Raw genomic sequence first — 23945 nt, 5'->3', positions numbered from 1 at the left:
TAGTTATTTTTTATTGTACTGGCTACATATGCATTCTGAATTATTACTAGTTGACTCAATTCAGGTAAGAACGAAGGACAGTGCGTTGTTTGAAACTTGCCACAGATTTGGTCTTTTTCTTGCACGTTTTCTCCTGTACATTTTTATAATAGTGTTTTCTGACAACTGAAATTAATTTAATTTGAAAGTCCGTACTAAAATATTTAATAAATTATTATTTCAAAGCTTTCATTGCGTAGGAGGGTGGTGGTAAGCCCTTCATGCAATGCGAGCCCAACGCACCTTATATTTTCTATTACCTTTAACCTCAACAAGTTGTATGGAAGGTGAAACCAAGGTGCTCGAGGGAAACTCCTCTAACCAGTGGGGAGAGTACTCCACGCAGAAGGAGTGGTTCCTGGTTTCCACCAAGTGCCACAAGCTGGGATCAAACTCAGCTCCTCTTACTACGAGGCGAAAGTGCTTACCACTCCACCACCCCACTAGATGTCTTAAGGGTATAAAATTTCTTGCAACAGTTTGGGCAGAGCTTCTGACGCAGTTTTATGTCATTATCCGTGATTTGGTTGATGATTCTTCAGATAGTAGGCCCAGATATTAGTTTTTTTGTGCACATCAAATGGATCTCAATGTGTATTTTTGTGAGTGGTTCGAGGCATTTATCTTGCTTTGGCTATTATAAGGGCTAAGCCAATTTTACCATTTTCTGCAAAAGCCATTTCATAAATCAGTAAAATTTGAAGAAAAAAAACCTAGTTATAAGGTATTAAACACAGAAAATAACTAACACATTTCAAAATATTTCAGAATATTTAATATTGTAACAAATGACCAAATTCATATTACTGCATCTCAAAAATTGGTTAAAAAATATAATACAATAGGTTTTTCACAAATAGTTAAAAACAATTTAATGTTACATGAATTATGATGCCTCAGAAGAACTATCATATTCCAATTTTGGAGGCACTGCTCCACCAAGACCTTCAACATCAACTTCAGTTTCAGTAGCATTCAGCATGTTTAACGTTAAATCTGGAAAAAATTTCAATTTATTTAAAAATGAAACGATTTTAAATTAATCTGAATTAAATGTAAGTAACTTTGTTTGCTTTGAATTGAAATTGCTACAAACAAGGGAGGGGCTGAATAATTTGTGTATCCACTTCCCAAAAAAGATAACGAAATCTCAGTATAATCTGTGTACTCCATGTACAGGCAAATTTTTATTTTTATAATTCCATCATACTGGTTTTGCAATTTTGGGGCTTATTCTGGAAATTTTGGCTTTTCTCTTAGCTGGCCAAACAGGTGTACTGTGGAATCCCGACTTAATTTTGGTCTTTTGATATTCTATTGTAACCAGCATAAGTTATTTGAAAAATTAAGAACCACCAATCTCTAAAAATTAATTGGGTAGTTAGGGGCCAAACAAAAATGGGGGAATATTTTAAATATATTTCCAAAAATGATTGTCTTTGATTCTAAATGTTTGGATAATGCAATTACAGAATTTTTTTATATTTCTGAAATTGTTAGATACATTATATTTGTGAAGTAGTTAACACTAATTTGTTTGTACGACCGTTTCATATACAGGGTGTTAACTAAAAAACGATACAGAGCCAATTACTCAAAATGTGTTTTAGGTAAGAATTTGAAATTTGCAGGTTACATAGAGGGTGCAGGGGGACAAATGACAATGAAAATTTCAATGACCTTGAACCAGGTCTTGAAGGTCATTCAAATTTTATCTCGTGACCCATTACTAATGGGATTAGAAGAATGGTTCCAACTAGAAATGTGTTCTACGTTTAATTTTAGGTCTAAACATCTTTGAACTGATCTAATTTGACCAATGGGAAGCCGAGAAATGTTAGACCAAAGACCATAAGGTCGTGTGTGGTATTCTAATCAAGATACGACATTTAACGGATTATAAATCGAAAACTACCAGATCTGATTGATCAAAATTGTCGTGACACTCTAAACTGAGTGGGGGAGTTCAAAATTTGTATTATTATTGAGTGGGGTGGCAAGCCAAACACTTCGACCTAAGGTCCATTGTGCATCCCCAAACTGGTTGACTTAAATAAGTCCTATTGCCGACATAAAGCTTAAAATCTGCCCGGCCGTGATATTAGAGACGTCATACGTCTCCAACCGATGCATACCCAAATGCTCAAACCTCTGGGCTGCATAGTAATCGCAGCTACAGAGTACATGTGAGGCAGTTTCCTCCTCAGCTAGACAAGATCTGCAAATCGGGTCATCACTGACCCCGATAAGCGTTAAATGTCTGTTAAGATGGCAGTGACCTGTTAGTAGGCCAGTAACAATCCTAATACTGGACCTAGAGAGCGAGAGTAATTCTCTAGCTCTCTCCCTAGAAGGGCCAAGAGAACTCTTTGGCCTGCCTTTGACCCTCAATTTCAGACCATTGTCTGAGTTGACGATCCGACATAAACTTGGAGATTAAGCCGCGTACAAGTCCTCGGGAGATGGGGAGAGCAGGTTCTGGACCAATGAACCCAGCCCTCGCACCTTCCTTGGCCAAGGCGTCGGCCCTTTCATTCCCAAGATGCCCCTTATGCCCAGGTACCCAACAAAGTTGAACTTTATTGTGCAACCCAAGAGTGCAGAGGAGATCTAAGCAGCTAAAAACCAGTTTAGAAAGAATACTATACTGGCTGAGAGCTCTAAGAGCAGCCTGGCTATCTGAATAAATCTGGATAACCTTCCCATGATACCCCTGATGTAAACAGTGAGCAACACAGGAGCAAATTGCAAAAATTTCAGCCTGGAATACACTAGTGTGTATCCCTAGACTTTCATAAAAGCCAAAATTATTAGTAAGGCAATACATCCCCGCACCAGTGCCATAGTGTGTCTTAGACCCATCAGTGAACCAGACGATCTCTCCTCTGGTACCGAGGGTCAAGTGACTCCACTCCGCACGGCTAGGGAAGTTGACCTCAAAAGGTTTACTAAAGTGGAGTTTAGTAACCATCAGATCAGAGCCCATTGTTAAAATCGGCATCTGATTGGACATATCTCGGAAGAGCTTGGTGTGGCTATGCTCCCAATTATTAGCCTTCCACCAGCCATTTTGGTTAAGCCTATAGGCACCTAAAAGGGCAGCTTCCTCAATAAAAAGGTGGAGAGGAAGCATATTCAGGAGTATTTCCAGAGAAGCGCTTGGGGCTGTTCTCATGGCTCCTGTAATGCCGACACAAGCCAGCCTTTGCAGAGTGCGCAGATCAAACTGCACAGTCCTTAAAGTAACCCTTGGCCACCAGACCACAGCTGCATAAGACAGGATAGGTCTGATGATCATGGTGTACAGCCAGTACACAGTCCTGGGGCTTAAGCCCCAGGTCTTGCTAACTGCACTTCTAGTTCTCCAAAATAACATTTTGCCCCTCTTGACTATGTAGTCAAGGTGTGGTTTCCATGTTAGTTTGCTATCCAGGATGACCCCGAGGTACTTCCCCTCGGTGCTCTCCACTAGGTCCTTTCCAAATAAGGAAATACCCTCAAACATACCTTTTATCCTTCTACGAGTAAAAGGAACCAAGACAGTTTTATTAGGATTAACCATGAGGTTGACCTCCCTGCACCAGCTCTCAACTGATGCTAGGGCCCTCCTCATTACGTCCTTCACTGTTGCCGGGAATTTCCCAGTAATGATGATAGCAATATCATCGGCGTAACCGAAACAGCGGCATCCTCCCCTGTTCAACCTCCGAACGAGTTCATCCACCACCAGGCACCACAGAAGGGGAGAAAGAACTCCCCCCTGTGGGCAACCACGACTGGTGGAGACCATAAGGGAGTCACCCAGCAAGGAGGATACCACTTTTCGGTCAGTTAACATAGATTTGATCCAAAAGCACAATGTGTCATTGATACCAAACCTTTTCGCAGCCTTAAGTATAACTGCGCTGGAGACCTTATTTATTTTGGAGTTTTATTGGTTTATTTACCTCGGGTAAAAGGTAACTTGACTTAAAAACCCTTGACGGGCATTTTCCTTATTGGAACCATTCTCCTAATCCTAATGGTTCTCGAGATACATTTTGAATGACCTTGAACTAATGTTTCAAGGTCATCATAAGTTACAAATTTTGAACTCTTACACTCACTTTAGAGTGTCATGACAATTTTGATCAATCAGATCTGGTAGTTTTCGATTTATAAGCCGTTAAGTGTCGTATCTTGATTAGAATACCACACACGACCTTATGGTCTTTGGTCTAACATTTCTCGGCTTCCCATTGGTCAAATTAGATCGGTTCAAAGATGTTTAGACTTAAAATTAAACGTAGAACACATTTCTAATTGGAACCATTCTTCTAATCCTAATGGGTCACGAGATAAAATTTGAATGACCTTGAAGACCGGGTTCAAGGTCATTGAAATTTTCATTGACATTTGTCCCCCTGCACCCTCTATGTAACCTGCAAATTTCAAATTCTTACATAAAACACATTTTGAGTAATTGGCTCTATCGTTTTTTAGTTAACACCCTGTATGACTTTACACTTTGACAATTCTATTTACTAGGGTTTAGCTGATGTTATCTAATTATTAAATTTAGAAAGTTTTAATTCTAGCAGTGAGTATACTTCCGAGAGATCTCTTAATGATCTTTTGATATTCGTCAATCTGTTTATAACTTTTTCCCTAAAAAAACAAGTGATAAATTTATGAAAACAATTGGGGTCAAGGAAGCATAAAAATTTCACATTTTTGTTGTTTTCAATGTTTTTAGGCCGATTTTTGAGGGCTCTTAATTCTGAAACTGGGCTTTATAGGACCATGGTTCATTTGACATTTTAAACTCTTAGGGGCCCATAGAAAACAATATCAAAGTTTCAGTACTCTTATCCTTAACACACTTATTTATTTGTACTCAGGGTTAATGTTGAGACAATCTGCAGGTATCATTTGTTGGGGTATAGTGAAGAACAACAAAAACTGTATTAAACGAAATTAATTTACTACTAGTATTATATATAAATTTTGGTTCAACTATGGAAGTGGCAAACTGCCCACTTTGTAGCTGATGATCTTACTTCTAACAAAACAGTTCAGTTCAATGTTGCCGGCTAGTTCATATTATATGAATAGAGTTCTATAACATTAGGTTCATGACGAAGACTAATTATACTATTACAATATCATTGTGAAATTTCCCCGGCTTGGGTGATGGGGAAAGAAAAATGTCACCAGCGTCCATTTCAATCACATCTAAAGACTTGGTTTTAAGGAACCAACGAGATACTGGTCCTATTTGATTTTATAAGAGGAAGAAGCTTAGTCTTCAAGCATGATTGCAATTAGAAGCCAAGCCAAAATGCATTTCATTATTCGCGACCGTAAACTATCGCTACGCGTCCCCTTTGGTTCGCCTTTGAAACCTAGATAGGTAGTGGCTAAAGCAAACGCTATTAGTTATTCGTCATTGCTATTCTTAAATTTGACTTTACTAATAAGATACTTTCATTTCAATATATTTTTTCATCATTTGTTTATAATTCGATATGTTTATATAAAAAAAAACCACTCATGGCTTTTTAATTTGACTGCTACCTTGGAGAAGCTGGCGTGGTTACGCCACCTAGACTCATTTCAGGCCCCAAAAAGTCATGCTCTCAATAAAAATAAAAAAAATACATTCTAGCTTGTAGCTATTTTTAGAGATTTCTGTTTGAGGATGAATCTTTCGGCTGCGGAATAGATAAATTACTTAGATTCTGCCAAATCAAATAAGTATACCATGAAAATAACTGAACATTTTTGTTTATCAAAGGGTTTGTCATCACCAATACGATGAGGGCTCACAAAAAAGTACAATTTATAACTTAGCATGGGCCACAAACGACCAGAGTATGGTCATCACCAAGTTAAGTTGACTATTAAGTTATATTTCTATGGATAAGAAGGATTTATCAGTTTGTGTGATGATTGGCACTGTTGAGAAATCATGAGAGGGAATTGTGTGCTCATAGAGTAATGAATTAACTAACCTGCTGACTTGGTAGTTGACGTTTGAGTCAAAATAGCAGATCCTAATGATCTCTGAATATCCTGTGAAGTCAAACCTGTTGCGGGGCTTTTCACAGCAATCACTGTTTGCTTTTTTAGGGGAACTCCTGCATCTTCAAAAACTTTCCGCTTCATACTATTCTTAATTTGTGATCTAAAGAAAGAATTATTTTCAATAGGAACTCACAGAAAATCCAACTAAACTATTAGATAGTGCAGGGAACCCAAGTCCCTTGGTGAAATCAACTAGTGTTCATCCTCACTCTGGACCGGACAGATTTTTTCTACAATAATAATGAAATTAAAAGTCCACTTTTACAAGAAAACGTTTTATTAAAAACTTTTTTTTACAATCAGTGGACTTTTAATTTCATTTTATCATATTTTACATACAAGTGTTTTTTTAGTTTAGTCAGATTTTTTTTTAAATTGCTCTCAATTAGCAATTTCAGTTTACGCAGAGTATGTAGCAGCTAATGCAAGAAGATGATAAACTGATGGATTTTTTTCTGTTATGAAAACACATTGCTTTTTTAGGACAAAAAAATCAAGAAGTTTGTGAGCTCCTCGCATTGCCCATTACGAAGCTCTCTGAAAACTGAAGAGGCTAATTAAACAATATCAGGTGATGTTAAGAAAGAATTAGAAATTGTTAAACTATAATGAAAAACCGTTCAAAACAGTCGCTGGAGTTAGATTGAGCAGCACTACTGAAAAAAAGCAATGCACTAGTGAACCATTTTGGCTCAAAGGGTGATTTTTCTATAAAAAACATTAAACACATACTATTTATAAAATTTGTATCTCCCCATCCTGACTTAAATCTAAACGTGCTTGATCCCTACACTACATAATGTAAATTTACTCCCATATTCCTTTACATTTTCAAATTCAAAATGTTTATTTTATCAAGTTGGATATGAAGTTCACAAAGGAACTTGTTATTGCATGACACGCACTTATTTTGCAATGAAAAAATTGCAAACCATAGTTCCACTGTTTTTTTTACACTGGCAGGTCTTTTTAAATGCACTAGTCACTTTCTAATTTTCCCAGCCAAATTACAGTAACTTGCATGGAACTAGTTCAAATGTTGGTGTGACACTTTAAATAGTGTTTGAAATCAGTGATTGCTTTTCTTATGAGATGCATTTACTATGATCATCAAGGGTAGGATGAAAATGGATTTATAAATTTTAGCCCTCGAGACTGAAAGCAAAATGTTCTCAAGCATAAAGGGGAAATTGGTTGTTCATTTCAAGAGGAGAAAGGTGGAATACACAAATTGAAGCTTTCGTCAAAGAACATGATATTCTACATAGGGGAGTGATATATGGCATCTAAGAAGTTTTGAGACTGATAGTTTTGGTTCTACCTCAAGAGTTAAAGGTATCCCTTACCAAAAAATAAGTTGGATTTTAGTTGGTATTTACTTGGTATACACATTTTAGTTGACATTAAGTTGGTTTTAAGTAGGCTCAAGTGGTCAGCATATTTCAATAAACTAGTTAAAGGGGTAATAAGTTGTTATTAAGTTGGTGGGAAAATACTTTTTTCTTGAAGTTGATAATTAGTTGGTTTTTAGTGGTCAGAAAATTACACATTATTTTTAAGTTCGTTTTAAGTAGGTTTTTAGTTGGTTTTAAGTAGGTTTTTAGTTGGTTTTTAGTTGGTTTTAAGTTGGTATTTGTCTCAAATACCAACTTAAAGTATTTCATATACCACTTATTTTCTGGTACGGGATAGGACAGGGTCACACTGATAATATCGGTTCATGTATTTCTGTTAAAATGCTACCAACAAAAAGTACTTTAACAACAATTAACTCACATGGTTCTATTTTTTATATGTAAACTGATTTTATTTAGATCTTCTCCAAATCGTTTTACAGCTGTTTTCAGCATTTCAATTTCTTCGTCTGCCCATTTTCCACTATGTCCCAATCATGAAAATAAACAATTATTTTGTGAAGATTATAATCTCAATGCATAATATGTAATAAAAACCAAAAAATTTAAATATAGTTTTCAGAAGTAAATGAACCAAAGTTATTAGAACCCGCCCAATACAAAATTCGGACACGTGCACCTATCAAGAGGGCATTCTGAATAGCTTACAAGGAGAGTACCCGAGGTGTTTATTGCCGATTTAGTTCAAAGTCGGCCGTAATGTAGATCTATATGAGATATAAAATTTCCCAAAAGGAGACGTTGCACTACCCATTCGATTTGCCATGGCAACCGAAAATGTTTTTGACCACTTACAACCAAAATAAGATTTTTTCCTTATTTTACCCAAAAATTGTTACAAATTTACCCTAAAAATGTTTCAATTTACCCAAACTTGATGAAATTTACCTAAATGTGGTCCAAATTACACATATCATGATTTTCAAAATTTTTCAAAATGTTCGTGAAACCGAGAAAATCCCATGCTTTTTTAAATGGAGATTTTATTGTTTTAAGTGATCAAAAACATTTTTGGTTGCCATAGCAAATCGAATGGGTAGTGCAACGTCTCCTTTTGGGAAATTTCATACTTCATATAAGTCTACATTACGCCCGACTTTGAACAAAATCGGCAATAAACACCTCGGGTACTCTCCTTGTTAGTGAAATATTCTGCGAAAACTTGGAAAATCATACTATATTGCAGATTTGTTACTGTCAAATCTGATATCTGAAATTTAACAACTGCTCCACAATTTCTATCGACAATCTTCAAAACATCTTATACTCCCTTTCGCAGATGAACAAGTTTATTTAAAAGACCATATGATTCAAGCTAAAGCAAAAGGTTATTTTGAGGCGAGAGTGCAGTGGGTGATTTCTTTTTTCACCCTAGATGTGGTCACAATTTTGATCTCTGCCAACAAAATTTTCTATTTCTAAAATAAGTTGAACCCGCAAACTTCCTATTCCAAGGTACTTTTAAAGATTGTTGATTTTTCCATTTGATAAATGAATATAATATACCCAGCAGGAGATGGTTCCGACACAGGATGTAGTTGCATGGTTAACTCTCCTAATTTTGTAAATGCTGCTCCAGCTGCTGTAAATATTTCCCCTACCTATAATGAAGAAAAATTAATTTATCCATTATGAAAATTTATGAGTTATATTCGTGCATGCTAGGAAGAGCACATGGTAATGTCATGTGTTTTAAAATACTTAAAATGTTACATGAAACATTATTAAATTTCAATGTTAATTCCAAGCCTAGCCACCACTGCAGAGGGAATTTTGTTCTCTTTTACGCTCAATCACAAAAAATGGTATACGCTTATTTTTAATACATTGTTCTGCTGTTTTCCCTCAACAACAGCTTCACCGTTAAAATTTTTATTCCCTCAAAACAACAATTACACATTCAATCATTAAATTTGAAAACTTGGGAATTGATTTTTTGAAAAGTTATTATGGTTTAATGATGTTTTGGCCCATTTCCATTAAACGTTTTACTTTGTTGTTAATTATTGGCAAATATGGCAAGTTTATTCACGCGTAAGTTAACTTAAGCATTAAAGCTGGCTTCACTTATGTATCAGTGAGGTAAAGGCCAAAATAAAATATATATAAATATATGTTGTGTCACAATTAAGCTCAGATAAAATGCTAAAGAAAGTTTTGAGAGGCCTTGGACCAAAACCTACTAAGTCAAGATTTGATATTATTGGTTTCCAAATTAACTAGAAAGGTTTCAACTTCAATTTTCCAGTCTAGGCTTTTTTTGATAACACCCCCACCAAGCTTGTCATCTTTTCAAATTAACACTCCCTACCAGAAATTGGGGAGTAAATCTGTGATGAACAAGGTACACTTTTCCGTAAGTATGTGGTTAGTATAAAAAATTACATAAATTCATGTTTGGCCACTTAAACGTAAATGTTTTAATGGTCGATAGATGTCCGGAATGTTTCTATCATTTGAGTATGTTCCAAGAGAAGAAATGTCAAGTTCAATGGTATTCACAACAAAAAATGCAGCATGTTAATATTTATTAAACTTTTAAAGTATACAATATACTTTCCATTAGCAATGAAGAGCCCCAAGTTCACTTACTTTGGTTGCTGAGCTTGTGGAGTGATTCATTTTCCCTTAACTATACGAATGAGAAAAATGCCGATAGTGAAAAGATATAGGAAAACAGGGTTATAAAAGAAAGAGATAATGGAATCAAACGCCGAAAATTTATAAAAACAAAGCAATAACTTTAGGCGTCTTGCTCACTACGCTCATAGACATTATAGAGAAATAGACACAATATTCTACGCGCGGTTAATACGGAAGCGACGCCAAGCAGGCAACCGGCAGCTGTTCGGTATTCCTGGGGTACTACGTTTAAGCGACGCCTGTTGAGTAGTTGAGAAAATAAAAAATCACATTTTCGTGTTTGTAATCTTTTTGGTACTCTGATGTGATTCGCGAATATTTCGGCTGTGAGAGGTTAGCATCACCGTAGAGATGAGTCGGGCCGGCTATTTCGAAAACCCGACCCGACCCAACCCGCCAAAATTCTTTAAAACTGAAACCCGACCCGACCCGGCCCGCCAAAATTGAAAGCCGACCCGCCCCGGCCCGATAAAATTTGTAAAATTTTAAACCCGACCCGCCAAGGCCCGATAAAATTGAAACCTGACCTGACCCGATAAACTTGAAGTCAGAAATTTGAATACCGCATGAACTGTGAACCCACGGACTGTAAATTTAATACAGTCCGTGGTGAACCTCTCAGTTTCCCACAACAACGCTTGTCACGAAGTGAAAAGATAGAGTCACGTGGGAGACTCGGGAGAGGAGGGAATCATAGGTAAACCAAATTAAAATTTTGGTCCAATTCAGCGCCGCCAAGTGAAGCGTTTTAGAACGTATTTCTCTCTACGGGCGAGTAAATCTAAGAGTGAAAAGGCGCCAGGGTATATAGACCAAATATTAAGTATTTTTTCCAATTAATAGACTATGTAGTCTGTACTCTGTTGTGAAACTAGCTCTCAGTAAAAAAAATTGTGATGGCAAAGCTAGCGTTTAAACGTTTTTGAGTCTTATCATGTCGCTTTTGTTAACAAGCAATAATGAAATAATTCGCTTTCTGCATGAAGAGATTAGCGATTGCGAATAGAATAAAAACTCGGAAGGCCCGATCATTAATATATAAAAGCCTGACCCATAGAAATCTCATAGGTAACTAGAATGCTGCCGTGTAACTGGCAAATGGACCAAACGCCGTGGCAGACGATAGCCAGATCATCTCAGCCAATCAGAGCTCAAAGAGTGGTTCTGCCAAGAATTTAATGTGACCAGAGATAATGACCTCACCTAGCTCCCGCTATAGTTACGCGGAACCAAGGAGGATTATTATCCTCCTTGGCGGAACCACTCTACGGCCTCTCATTGGCTGAAGGATCAAGGTGAACTGGCGTCAAGCTCGGCCGTAGGCGGCAGCATTCTAGTTACCTATGAGATTTCTATGATTTAGACAGACATAAACTCGGTTTAGGCTACTTTAACCAAAGTGATTTTTTTATACTAAAATTTAAAATAAATAATTTAGCTGTACTTTTTAAATAATTTAAACGTGCTTAGCCTTTAACAGTCTAAACTCGATGGTTTTATATTTAACCAAAACCTGGTAACTCGCCCTTTTTTAGCTTCTTCCTCTAGTATAGAGGCAAATATTTTCGCTCCTGATGTGGTGGTGAAGGTGAATAAAACAGTGGAAGCTATAGGTCCGTATAGTCTTTAGCTCCATATAGGTCCCCGGGAATCGACGAATTGTCTTCAACGGCACCCGATTAACATTTATTTCAGGCGTCATTCGATTGGTATTAGTGGTCTCTATCTACCTATGCTAGTGCTGAGCCGCGGTTTAAAATCAAAGAGGTAAAATCAAGAGTGCTAGGAGGAATAGTCTACTATTGTGGCTGTGCCATCTTGTTTGCTACTCTGGTATGGAACCACACGCAGAGGTATTCCTTGGTTTAAATGTATTAATTCCAGCGTAATAACAAAAAGAAATTTTCACATTATTTAATGAAGTCCGAAATTGTACAAATTCAGTTACAAAAAAGTTACAATTCCAACGAAACTTTTTGAAAAATTTTTACATTACATTATTGTTATTATTATTATTAGCCCAAAATGTCGTAATAATAACAATTATATTATTACATGAGCAAAAATGATAGGAGTCGCTGTCGTTTAGAGGGTCCTAGTAGAGGTTCTTCGAAGGCAGCGGCGGGTCCTGGCCCAGGTGCGGCTTGTTCTATCGCCACCGTCGGGGCTTTTTCTTCTGGAAAATAAAAGAAGAGGTCTATCATCATAGTGCCCTACGCCAGCGTCCCCAAGCCCGGACAGGTGACAAATCCAGCATGGGTAGTAGTACCCTACTACTGATGGTCGCACCTTCGACGCAAGCCGCTCAACCCAGCAGAAGGTGCAGCAATGGGTGGACCATTTCCCACTTCGCACACAGCAGTGGGATTAAGAGTGGATGCTGTAGCAACTCCAGCCGACACCCTACCTACCTACGTAAAGAGTCAAACCCTTTTGAGAGAGCTCCTAAAGACAAACGACGGGCACACAGCGGTCCACATAACCCGGCTGGTTGCAAGTGATTGTTCTTCTGCAGGACAGTTTTCCTTGATTAAATAAAGCACCTTTCCTTTTCCTGCTTTCAGAAAAAAATACATTCTTATATCAGGGCTACACAGACCAATCAAAATCTCCAAAAGGTCGATATCTTACCCCACCACTGTTACAGATTCATTTGACGTGGCCAACATGAGAGCTGTTGTGATAATTAGGATATCAGCGTCTTCCGCAGCTTGATGTGATTCAATTTTTGCATCATAAAATTTTCCCATTAGAATACATGTAGATATAAACCGGCTCTTGTTTTTGGGGTTTGCAAGGAAACTCTCCCGCGAGACAGTGGGCACCATCGATTCTGTAAATGATATTGAAACAGAATGTTTTCTTTGCGCTCTTCTCAAGCGTTCTATGCGCTTGGTGCTTTCACAAGCTTCGACAGGGCAGCCATCTAAAATTACCACGGCTTTTGATTTGTAGTTTGACTTAACAATATGATACATAACCGCTGAAAATTTCGGAATATGTATGGCCGTGTTGCCATTTGACCCTGTGTCACAAAAACCCTCCGTCCATGACATATTTTGTATCGTTCAAGTGCACCTGGTCATTTGGCGCAAAAGCCCTTTACAAGCTCGATTTTGTTCCCATGCTCATCGAAAAGAGGGAGAGGTTAGGGGTTAAGTTCGTAACGCAACAATTCTTGCAGTTGAATGTTTAACGATGCATATTCGTTGGAAAAGTGTGGTTCATGATCGCCAGGGGCTGCACCCTATCATTTCGTTTGAATTTTACAGCTTGAAAATCACAACCACAATGCGCTGTATACCTTTCACTCCCACCTACTTGGACAAGTGGCAGTTGATCATCTCATCCGCGACAACGTTAGTGACATTAGGTTAGTGGTCTCTGCGAAAGGAGGATGCTCGTCGAACCAATTCAGAAACTTTTGTACGTCAGTGTTGTCTCGGTTTTGCCAAGTATCTCTGCTGTCAACGTGCTGTTCTGACGTTGCGAGTTCCACTCCCGTAAATTGCTCAATCTTTTGGCACACATTATGCATTGCTGTCATCCCTTAATTGTGTCCATCTTGTCACAATGCCCTCAGTTACTCCACGGCCATAAGTGAGACTTCATTGACTTCATTAAAGTCTGTTCAATGGTCATATCACTCCCGGTTCCACACCACAGTTTCTCACTTAGAACTACTAATAATGAAACCTCCGGTGGAAAAACTTTCGTATTCTGCAGGTGGCAATTCAGTTTTCAAGTTATGTATGTCCTGGAGGTAAAGATGGCTGCATTTGGCATACAGATTAAGGCCACTGGCGTGAAAGAAAGGTAGCATTTCATTTATAGTTTGAAAGTGTAGATCCCAGTTGCCGCTTCTTTCGGCTTCAATGATGTGTTTAATCAAAGTTACCATTTCAAAATGTACTACCCAGAGCTTGGTAGTGGGGCCACGTTCTGCCAATAGTTGAAGCTTGGGTTCTAATTCTTCTTGCACCTCTTTCACAATTTCCTTCACATCATTACAAAGAATCACTGTTCTGTCCATGTTATATAAAATCTCCTCGAATTGAACAACCGTTGTGTGCGACATTGATTGAATCACTATTTTGGTCAAAGTTCTGTGAGCCAACATATGAGGTCATATTGCCCTTGCGTAGGCGTGGTCAGACCAGATTTTTACCTCTCCGAGGGGACAAAGTCCCCTAGGAGGGGTTATACAACGACCGTGTCTGTCTGTGGGTGGGTCTGTGGGTGGGTCTGTGGTTTCGGTGCAAAGTGTAATCACTGCGTACGCAGTTTCTCAAAGGGTTGGCAAAACCACCGTGTGACGGTGAGCGTTAACGGATGCATTTGCGGTTTGGTTTGGATGGTGTTTTTTCGCTCACCGTCGTGACGGTTTGGTGTATTACGGTTTTTGTAATGTTTATGCGTAGGTTGTGAGTGTTGAATTTGTTGTGTTTGTGTTCTGATGGATGTGCATGTTGAGTCTGTTGTGTTTATATGGGCGTTTTCTCTCCAACTTCTTCTTAATGACTTTGGGACGGACCGAGTGCTGAGTGTAATGCTACCTCTCAACGTCCAATGGCAGGGTTTCCACCAGTTGTACACGGTATTCGTCTTAGTATCAATTTGCGATCGCATCGGGCGGGATTTGAACCCGAGACCTCCTGATTGACAGGTGGACGTTCTACCACAGAACCACCGACACTTGTTACGCCTTATTGAAAATTAGACCTTCAGCTTTATCGGAAGCGTATTTAATAGAGTACGAAATTTTGGTTTAATTGAAATAGAATTGAATTTGAAATTATTGCATCGAAGAAATTCTAATTTAGCGATTCTCTATTGATTAAAAACAAATGCGCCACCCAGGTTTCGAACCCAGACCATTCGGCTTGGCAGTCGAGCGCTCTACCACAGAACCACCGATAGCTGCTTAGATTCACTGAAATTAAGACAGGCATCGTAAGCATAATAGGTAATAAAGTCTTTTTTTATTAATGAATTTATGAAGGCCTAATCTGGTATTTTTTAAAGGTTAAATCTTGTTTTAGCGCAGTCAGCCGAGATAAGAGGGTTAAAGGGTAGACCCTGTGGGTGGTCCACTTTCTTAACGACCTATATATAGTTCTGTTAATTCAAAGGATATAATTTAACGTTAATTGCTTTAAGAGCTGGCGGTTAGTCAAGTGGCTCTCTGTGCTTTGTTGATGGTAAGGTTTTTGCTTCTTGTAAATACATTTGGTGTAGATATTTGGATATCTACGATTTCTAACGCAGTCAATGATTTCTTGGGTGTGCGAGTCATTATATGATATTGGAAATTGGACGGCATTGGTCTTTTTCATGTGGTATGCGTCACAACGTCAACAGGAAGTGAACGAGTCGTCCACTACCAGATATCTACGGTATCTTCATCAAGGGCGAGTGTTGAAATAAAATGAGCGTTAAAGATGCGGCAAGTATTTCGTAAGCGAGTAATTCCAAAAAGCCTCTGTAGATATTTCATAAAAATTTGCTTCGTATTATATTTAACTGATAAACTTGTTCTGTAAAAGGGTTTAATTCAATTGTGCATTGTTATAGTACGTCTAACTTACTGTTGTAACTACTTAACTTATGATATTCTGAATAAATTAAAATTGGTCATTTCGTCTCAATTATTTTAATTATAATTAAAATTTTATACCGGGCGGGATAGAAATGGGTTAATATTTTTAACAAATAACTCTAAATTGCGGAGATATATCTTTAAGGGTTATCTCGAGAAATTAATACCACTAGGGACAATTCTTCCGAGGAGAGGTATATTTTGGCTTGCCAACTTGTTTTTCAGATGCGTTCGCCGCCTATATGGTATTGAAAAGTTCAGTCGTATAATGAAACCAATTGCCCCTATAAAGGACATCAGTAAATGAAAACCACCGAGCCTCGTAGCTACATTTGACAGAGCAAGATCATCAGGACGGCTAGCAAGAATATCTCGTGCCTTGAGGTAGAGGGGTTGGTCAAATATCACCAGACGGGTAACTTGGTCTACGGCTTTAGTCTTCTCTACACGGGCCAACAATGATGTGAATATTATATCATAATCACTTGGAGGAGCATTGGTAATTAACAAACGTGTGTTCATAAGAAATGTCTCTCGTGATATCTTCCATAAATCCATTCCATCCGAAGAGGCCAGGAATATCTTTGCTTTTCCCATAGAGCTATAGAAGATCAGGCACAGATGGAATCACAGATGGCGTATAGATTTCCTTGAGATCTTTTATCTTAATTTTAGTTAAGCCTTTAGGTTTTGTCCTTTTAAAATGGATCAGTTGAACAGTTCCGTGACTTCCAGAAACCTCAGGTAGGGGTATCATTTTAAGCCGAGGGACAAATTGATTTGGGCTACTGCATGTTTTGGTGTAATACAGGAAATGCCACCCATGACGTGAAAAATGTTATATCCGTCGATTGTACGTACGTTAAAATCAGCGTTATCGTACAACTGCTGTGTAAAGCACGGCTGGTTAACTTGCAGCGGATCGCCTTTGATGACTGATGCTTCCAGGCGAACAGCTTCTGTATAAGACGAATAAAACCCCAATGAGGAAACCACATCGACCAATTTCTTTGAGCCGTGCTTCTTGTACCAAAACACTGCTGCTACAAGACTATGAGCCAGCGCTGTGCTCTTCTTCTTCCACATATCATGGGCCCCACGTTTTTTGTTTAGTTTCCATAAATGTACGAAAGGTAATAATAATCAGCTAGGCTACTACCCAAGGCTCCACCTTAGGCCTAAGTCATTGAGCGACTTTTAAAGCCATTTAATTCAGGTGGCCGGGTTACAATGCGTAGGAGGGTGGTGGCAAGCCCTGAAAGCTACGCGAGCCAACAGCTCCCAACACTAACTATTACCGTTAACCTTAACAAGTTTTTATGAAAGGGGAATCTGAAGAGCTCGGGGGAAAAACCCCTTAAACTGTAGGGATAGAACTTGCAAACTCAACGCAGAAGGAGGTTTTCCGAGTTTTCATCCAGTGCCACAAGCTGGGATCGAACCCGGCTCCTCTTGCTGCGAGCGAAAGTGCTAACCACTCCGCCACCCCACTTTCCACGAGTTCCTCATTTCCTTCCAAAAACTTCCCCCTTTTTATTTTTTTTTATGGTTGGCGGGCCCCCCCCCCCGAAGCTCGAGGCCCCCCCGCACCGTGGGCCCTGCGGAGCATCAGCTACGCCACTGGTGGAGGTACTGTTCTGTCTCATAAGCCTGGCTCCGCATATCCGCAACAATAATTGCAGCAGCCGTCTTAACAATCCGTAGGCATCATTCACAATTATCTATTTCCCAGATTCTTCGGTATGTCTTCAAATATGTCGTTACATTGTTTATATGGCATTTGAAGAAAAAAACTAAATTCAATAAGTAACTTTCTTTCAATTAACGTGGTCACTACGAATCACTTTGATATTGTTAATTTCTACAAGTAGAATACTTCGTTCACTTAATAACGAACTTTTCATACTAGTGGTCGTTCGATAAAAAAACCAAAGGAAACAATTAGGTCCAAGGAAAATTAGAAACTGCACATTTGCGCGTTTTTTAGCGTCTTGGAAGTCGATTTTTGACGGCGAATTACTCTTTGTTACCCAAAGAACACTCCTGTAATAATAATCAATTATAATAATAATAATCAGCTAGGCTAATACCCAAGGCACCACCTTAGGTCATCATGCGACTTTTGAAGCCCTTAATTCAGGTGGCCGGGTTACAATGCGTATGAGGGTGGCGGCAAGCCCTGCATGAGATGCGTTCGAGCCAACAGCTCCCTACACTAACTATTACCGTTAACCTCAACAAGTTGTTATGGAAGGGGAAACAGAAGATCTCGGGGGAAAATCCCTTAAACCAGTGGGGAGAGAACTTGAAAACTCAACGCAGAAGGAGTTGTTCCGAGTTTTCACCCAGTGCCACAATCTGGGATCGAACCCGGCTCCTCTTGCTGCGAGGCGAAAGTGCTAACCACTCCGCCACCCCACTTAAATTTGTGCTAGACATTTCTGAAAAACACCCTGTATATTAACTTGAAAGATAAAATGTCAATCGTAGGTTTAATCGATTATAACGCTTAGTATTTCGTTTTTTTTTGTCGGGTAATTTATTTTATTATGTTTATATTATTGTGGTTTTTAACCTTTAATAGTATTAACTATTATCAAATATTTTAATAAAATGTTTTACGGTAGAATCAGACGAGATTAATCACCTTTTAATACCTTTGCACTCAACCCCCCCCCTGCCTGAAAAGAAAACCTGAGTGAGACCTGTCTAGGCTGTAGAGGGTACTTACAACAATAAGTAAAGTCTCTGGATATTTCCGCTAAAATTAATTTTAAAATAATTTGCGTTATTTAGTGGTGTAAAGGGTACACCTCCTAAATGTAATATGGGCCACAAGGTGCTTTTTTCTACACACCCTGAAATAATTTATAAAGGGGTGCGGAGAGGGTTTGATAAAAACAATTACGGAAAATATCCCTGTTACAAAGAACTTCAAGAAATAAATTGTTTAGGTTTAACTTTTTAGGTCTATACTTTAAACTGACATCTTCTATTAAACTATAAGACGCGGTTTAATAAACAAATTTTTCACGAATATATAAAAAATCACTAACATGGTTAATTAAAAGGAGCCTAAACCCCGTTTTATATCTGTGTCTTAATCAAGCATTAAACCGAAACTGACCCGGTTAAAATAATATCAATCATTAAACAAAAAAATAAATAAAAAGTATTTATTAGCAATAAAAATTGGTTCACCCTCCAGTGAGCGATTTCCGGGGAACAGACTATCCCGTCGCTCACCGTGATCAAGAACCGCACCCCGACGGTTCTCAAAAATGAACCAACGTTCAGTCGCTCGGGATACTTTTTCTCAGCGCGCCGCGAGCACTTCTAACTGAACCAAATATCTCGTCGCTCACCGCGAAAATGATCCTTGCCCCGGCAGTTCTTAAAAATGAACAAACATTTAATCAATCGGGATACTTTTTCTCAGCGCGCCGTGAGTGCTTTCTACTAAAAAAACTAGCCCGTTGCTCACCGCGAAAATGATCCTTGCCCCGGCGGTTCTTAAAAATGAACAAACATTCAGTCGCCCGGGATACTTTATCTCAGCGCGCCGTGAGTGCTTTCTACTGAAAAAAATATACCGTCGCTCACCGTGAACTTGATCCTAGACCCAACGATTCTTAAAAATGAACAAACATTGTGTCGCTCGGCCCTGATCTCTCTCAGCGCGCCGTGAGCGCTCACTACTGAACCGAGTACCCCGTCGCTGGGGGGGTAATATTTCTTTAAAGTGAGAAGACAAACCCGGCGAAAGTGCGCTCTCGCTCAAAGTGCCGTGAACAATCGACGACTGAGAAAATTTTTCTGTTATCCCCTCGAGCTGGCTCAGTTTAAGAGAGACGAAATAAAATCGTCTGCCGCAGTCACTCGATCACTTGAGAAAGGCAATTTGAGAATTGTGAGTGTTCATTTAGGAAGTGGTTAAATTGAGAATGCCCACCTCGGTATCACACTAATGGCCCCTATGGACCGCTTGTTTTTTTCATCAACTCATGTCTTTGTGAAAAAGTGTTCTTTTCCAATACAACCAATTTCTTTAAACCTATTCGACAGCACTTTACAACTTTCACAATGAAACGTTTTTTTCTAGCACCCACCGGTAAAAAAACTATAACAAAAACCCGAAATTATTTTCGATTTTTCTGAAATTTAGTATTTAAAGCGATCCTACACTAGAAAAAAAACCCTTAAAATTTCGCAACTCTTATCTCTTGCAGTTTCTGATAAAAATGCCCAGTCAGAGCAATTCAGAACACCCTCTATGTCTCTAGTGGGGGACCATACTGCGGACCAGTATTTCAGAATCGGAAGCACGTAAGTTTTAAAACCGTTATTACAATATAGAACTGGACGGATTAGTTTTATTTCGCTTCAATTAAACTTACTAAGCCTAACAATAGAAAACACGAAAGGTAGCTTCGAAGTAACACTCCAATCATGGATAATATTCAGATCGGCCTGCAGGGTAGCACAGTCCCGCGCCGAGAAAGTAGCCCTCCGGAGGAGATACAGCCCGGACCAGGAGCCTTGTGGGGTTTGACTTTGGTCAACAGTTAATGGGTCCCTTTGACTGAGAAGACGATAGCTGGCATCAGAGGCGCCCGGAGAGGTAAAGAAGGGACTGTGTCAAAGTGTACGACGGGAAAATATCACAGAAATGATTGGCTAATAGAGCTTTTTCAGGGGCTGTCACAAAATTCCGGTCAGCTGAGTTCAGGTCAGGGACTCCCTAACTTTGGTTTATCTTCCCAACAAGCTGATAGAAATGCCGACGATAGGCAATAGAGTCAACGTGGTCAGTTGTCGCAGCCCTGAGCGCATACTTCACGATATATGGATTTTCGCCTGCTCAGAAGACGAATTATTTTATCTTTTACCAGTGCATGCACGATTTACGAACCTTGATCTTTTACAATATAGCAAATCGTTTGCTTAGCAGACGACAATTCAGCAGCTTATCAAAATGAATTAAAATTTTGCAAGGAATTTAATCGAGGGATTAAAAATGTAATCATGATTTAATCATTTTTAATCTTTATACAGCCAAAGCTACAGATTTAATTTTAATCTAATTTAATCATACGAGGGTGTCCTAATAATCATTGGTACCAGGTTTTCCTGCAAGATGTCTTGCCTAATCTTCTGGACGACGTACCACTAGCGACGAATGTGGTTGCAGCACGACGGAGCTCCTGCTCACTTTGCCTTGGCGGTCCGGAAAGAACGGAACCATTGATTTGGTGGCCAGGATGCAAGCCGCTACCGAACAGATTCGGAACACACCGGGAGTATTTCAACATGTACGTGATTCCCTCCGTCGACGCTGTCGTCTTTGTGTAAGAGTTGATGGAAGAAACCTCGAACATTTATTGCAATTTATACGAAATACACATTTTCCTACTATGATCTTCTGTCTTTAATTAAACTCATTGCACATTTCTTATTTACTCATTTGTTTTTGTTATTTATTTCAATTCCCACGCATTCGCAAATTCATTGAACCCCTGAAATCGCATTTCCCGGCTGCTTGGTTTGAGCTTGTTGCAGCCTACTTCCAGGGGCTAGTAGGCCACACTTTGAAGCTGTCTGGCGCTCTTTTAACTCGTCGTAGGAAAATGGTAAAGAAAAAGGCATACTTCTCAACTCACCCCCTACAACTCCTTAAAATTTTTGCATAACCTTTTGAAACACGTACCTGTACTGTTTAATCGGTAATAGTACCAACGGCCAAATGATCAGGATATTATGGTTGGATATCTTAAAATAAAATCGAGAACTGTAATACCCTATTCAGATGTGGTCTCTAAACTCTGATAAAATCTGGTTAAATAAACCAAAGTTAGTTATAGTTAGTAAACCCGGTTTTAAAATTAAGTTAATTTGTGGCTTAAAATAAACTGCATTCGGCTTATTTTCTACACGCGAAAAGGTACAAAAGACCATATTAAAAACTGGAAAAAAAGCTAAACCCTAATGAGATTTAAAGTTATTACAAAACTTATGGAAAAGTCTTTGAGAATAAAGTAAAAACCCGAAACTCTGATCAAATATACAGGGTGTTTTTTTAGTTCGAAAAAGTGATTTTTTTCCAAAACTATGTTTTCTAGAAAGTTGAAATTTGTGCTGTACATTATACGGGCCATGGGGACACTTTCTACCAAAATTGCATCTAAATCGAAAAATATTGTCACGTTTTTTTTAAATGAGCCAGATTGTGGTTTCAAAAAGAGTGCCACGCCTCATGAACCCCGAAATGTGAAATACTATATTTCAAAACTATGAATAGGGTGAAATGGTCTGGCACATTGGCCAGCACGGTCGCCAGATCTTACGTAATTTAAATCGCCATTAATAATTTAATTTATTAATTTGATTTTTTCGCCATTGTCTCCTCGATTTTTCAGCGGTGTTTATTGTATTAAACACCAAATTAACAAATTTCTGACTTTCATAAAGTTACACTACTCTCCCAATGGAATTCAAAAAAAGTTATTTTAGCTTGCCCAACGTGTCACTTTTTCAAGTCGTATTTTGTCAGTGAAAAAGACGTCAATTTTTTTTAACGCCAACGCTATTTGTACGTTTTCGGTGACGCTCTACAATTTTCTCATTGACAATTTTCTTATAGCACCTAGCGGTTAAAATTTAAATTTTCAAAAAACGTGACAATATTTTTAGATTTAGATGCAATTTTGGTAGAAAGTGTCCCCTGGCACGTATAATGTACAGTACAAATTTCAACTTTCTAAAAAACATAGTTTTTGAAAAAAATCACTTTTCGAGCAAAAAAAAACACCCTGTATATTCGAGTCGAATACGAATTAAAACGTAATTCAAATAGGGCTTATCAGTACCGTGCAGGGAATCTGGCATGAGATTAATTATGGGCCAAATAATAGAGGCTAAGCCTAACCATTAAAAACTTCAAAACGCGTTGCGTAGCAACGGAAATTAAAATTGGGGATAGTGGTGGAGAATAAAATGTGCGAAAAGTTTAAGTCAATAGGCGCTTAAATCATCTTCCAAGGAAATCGCCAAGAAGTAATATTTCCGAGATCCAGAACCCGCAAGGTATTGTTTATATAGTGCTTGTTGAAACAATGGAAACTTTTCACCTGTAAACAGAACGTCGTGTTTTTGCCAAGCCTTATTACGTCAAAAAAGCTACGTTAGATCGATCAGAACACCCACAGGCACATCAACCGCACAGGAACGGCCACAGTCGGTAAGGAAGAGTCCGGAACGTCCTCCAGCTGCATCTCAGTATCTTCGGATTCTGAAGAAAGATAGAACTTCAATTGATTGATTGATATGCCAAGGCCAAGTCTCAGCCGGCTCCCAAGTAACCATATCCATCAGCACGTAAGAGGCCGGCGTCAAGCGCTCCACAATGCGAAATGGACCCAGCCAACGGGGAAGGAATTTCTTGGTCAAACGCTCAGCCGCGCTGGACATGCGATGGTTCTCATCAGTATACAACTTCTGTCGGTCACTCGCTAGAGAATTCATTTATTGAGCCCGATCCAGGGACATCTGGAGTTCCCGCAAAGGACCCCACTCATATTCAATCACCTCCACCTCTGATAAATCAGGAACCCCAGCAGCCAGACCACTATCCCAAGGCTCGTAACCATGATGAAGATAAAATGGTGAAAAACCCGTAGATTGGTGGACCGCACTATTAATGGCCAGCTGATTCAAGGGCAAACCCGCATCCCAGGCCGAGGGGCTAACCACTCTTAGAAAATCTGTACACCGGATTACGCTTAGATTACCACTTCAAAGATTACGCGTTATCCCATTAGTACAGTCAAAGGTACGGCTCTGTACACCGATTACGCGGAGTGATTAGCCCCTCGTCCCAGGCTGTATGGCAATTCCCCACAAACATGCTTATCATCTCCCTCAGGACCCTGTTAACCCGGTCCGTCAGATTAGACTGAGGTATGATAAGAAGTCGTAAACTTAGACTGAATATGCAAGAGACGACACACATTTGCCCACAACCCAGAAATAAACTGCGGACCATTGTCGGACAATAAAGCCTTTTCCCTTAAATTTTAAAGGTAAAATCTTGTTTTAGCGCAGTCAGAAAAGATAAGAGGATTAAAGGGTCCACTTAGTTAGTTTTTTGTCTATCGGTACTTTTTAACCGTAAAGGGTCAATTATG

At 38.9% G+C, this 23945-nt stretch overlaps 1 protein-coding gene across 2 annotated transcripts; it reads right to left on the bottom strand.

Moving 5' to 3' along the window:
* Positions 1 to 802: 802 nt before the first annotated feature.
* Positions 803 to 10277, bottom strand: LOC149954588 (BPTF-associated chromatin complex component 1). Of its 2 annotated transcripts, XM_090167643.1 has the most exons (5): positions 10113 to 10276; positions 9027 to 9121; positions 7882 to 7983; positions 6033 to 6205; positions 803 to 1035 (listed from the first exon to the last, which is right to left on the bottom strand). In XM_090167643.1, the coding sequence occupies exons 1-5, from the start codon at positions 10140 to 10142 to the stop codon at positions 926 to 928; spliced, it is 510 nt and encodes a 169-aa protein (XP_090023769.1). In that variant the 5' UTR covers positions 10143 to 10276; the 3' UTR covers positions 803 to 925. The 2 variants fall into 2 exon arrangements, with proteins under 2 accessions (XP_090023769.1, XP_090023770.1); XM_090167644.1 differs by lacking the exon at positions 7882 to 7983 and having other exon boundaries at positions 10113 to 10277.
* Positions 10278 to 23945: the final 13668 nt, after the last annotated feature.

Source organism: Leiobunum rupestre, chromosome 3 (assembly GCF_980474605.1).
Source record: "Leiobunum rupestre chromosome 3, qqLeiRupe1.1.hap1, whole genome shotgun sequence".
NCBI lineage: Eukaryota > Metazoa > Arthropoda > Arachnida > Opiliones > Sclerosomatidae > Leiobunum > Leiobunum rupestre.
The sequence above is the reverse complement of the archived record's forward strand: the minus strand, read 5'-3'. Positions and strand labels throughout refer to the sequence as shown.

Excerpts from the sequence above, each read along its gene's own strand:
- LOC149954588 (XM_090167643.1), bottom strand. The coding sequence starts at position 10,142 with ATGAATCACTCCACAAGCTCAGCAACCAAA. Across the intron at positions 9,122-10,112 it reads CCACAAGCTCAGCAACCAAA|GTAGGGGAAATATTTACAGC; the intron begins GTAAGTGAACTT and ends TCTTCATTATAG. Across the intron at positions 6,206-7,881 it reads CATATAAAAAATAGAACCAT|ATCACAAATTAAGAATAGTA; the intron begins GTGAGTTAATTG and ends TTCTTTCTTTAG.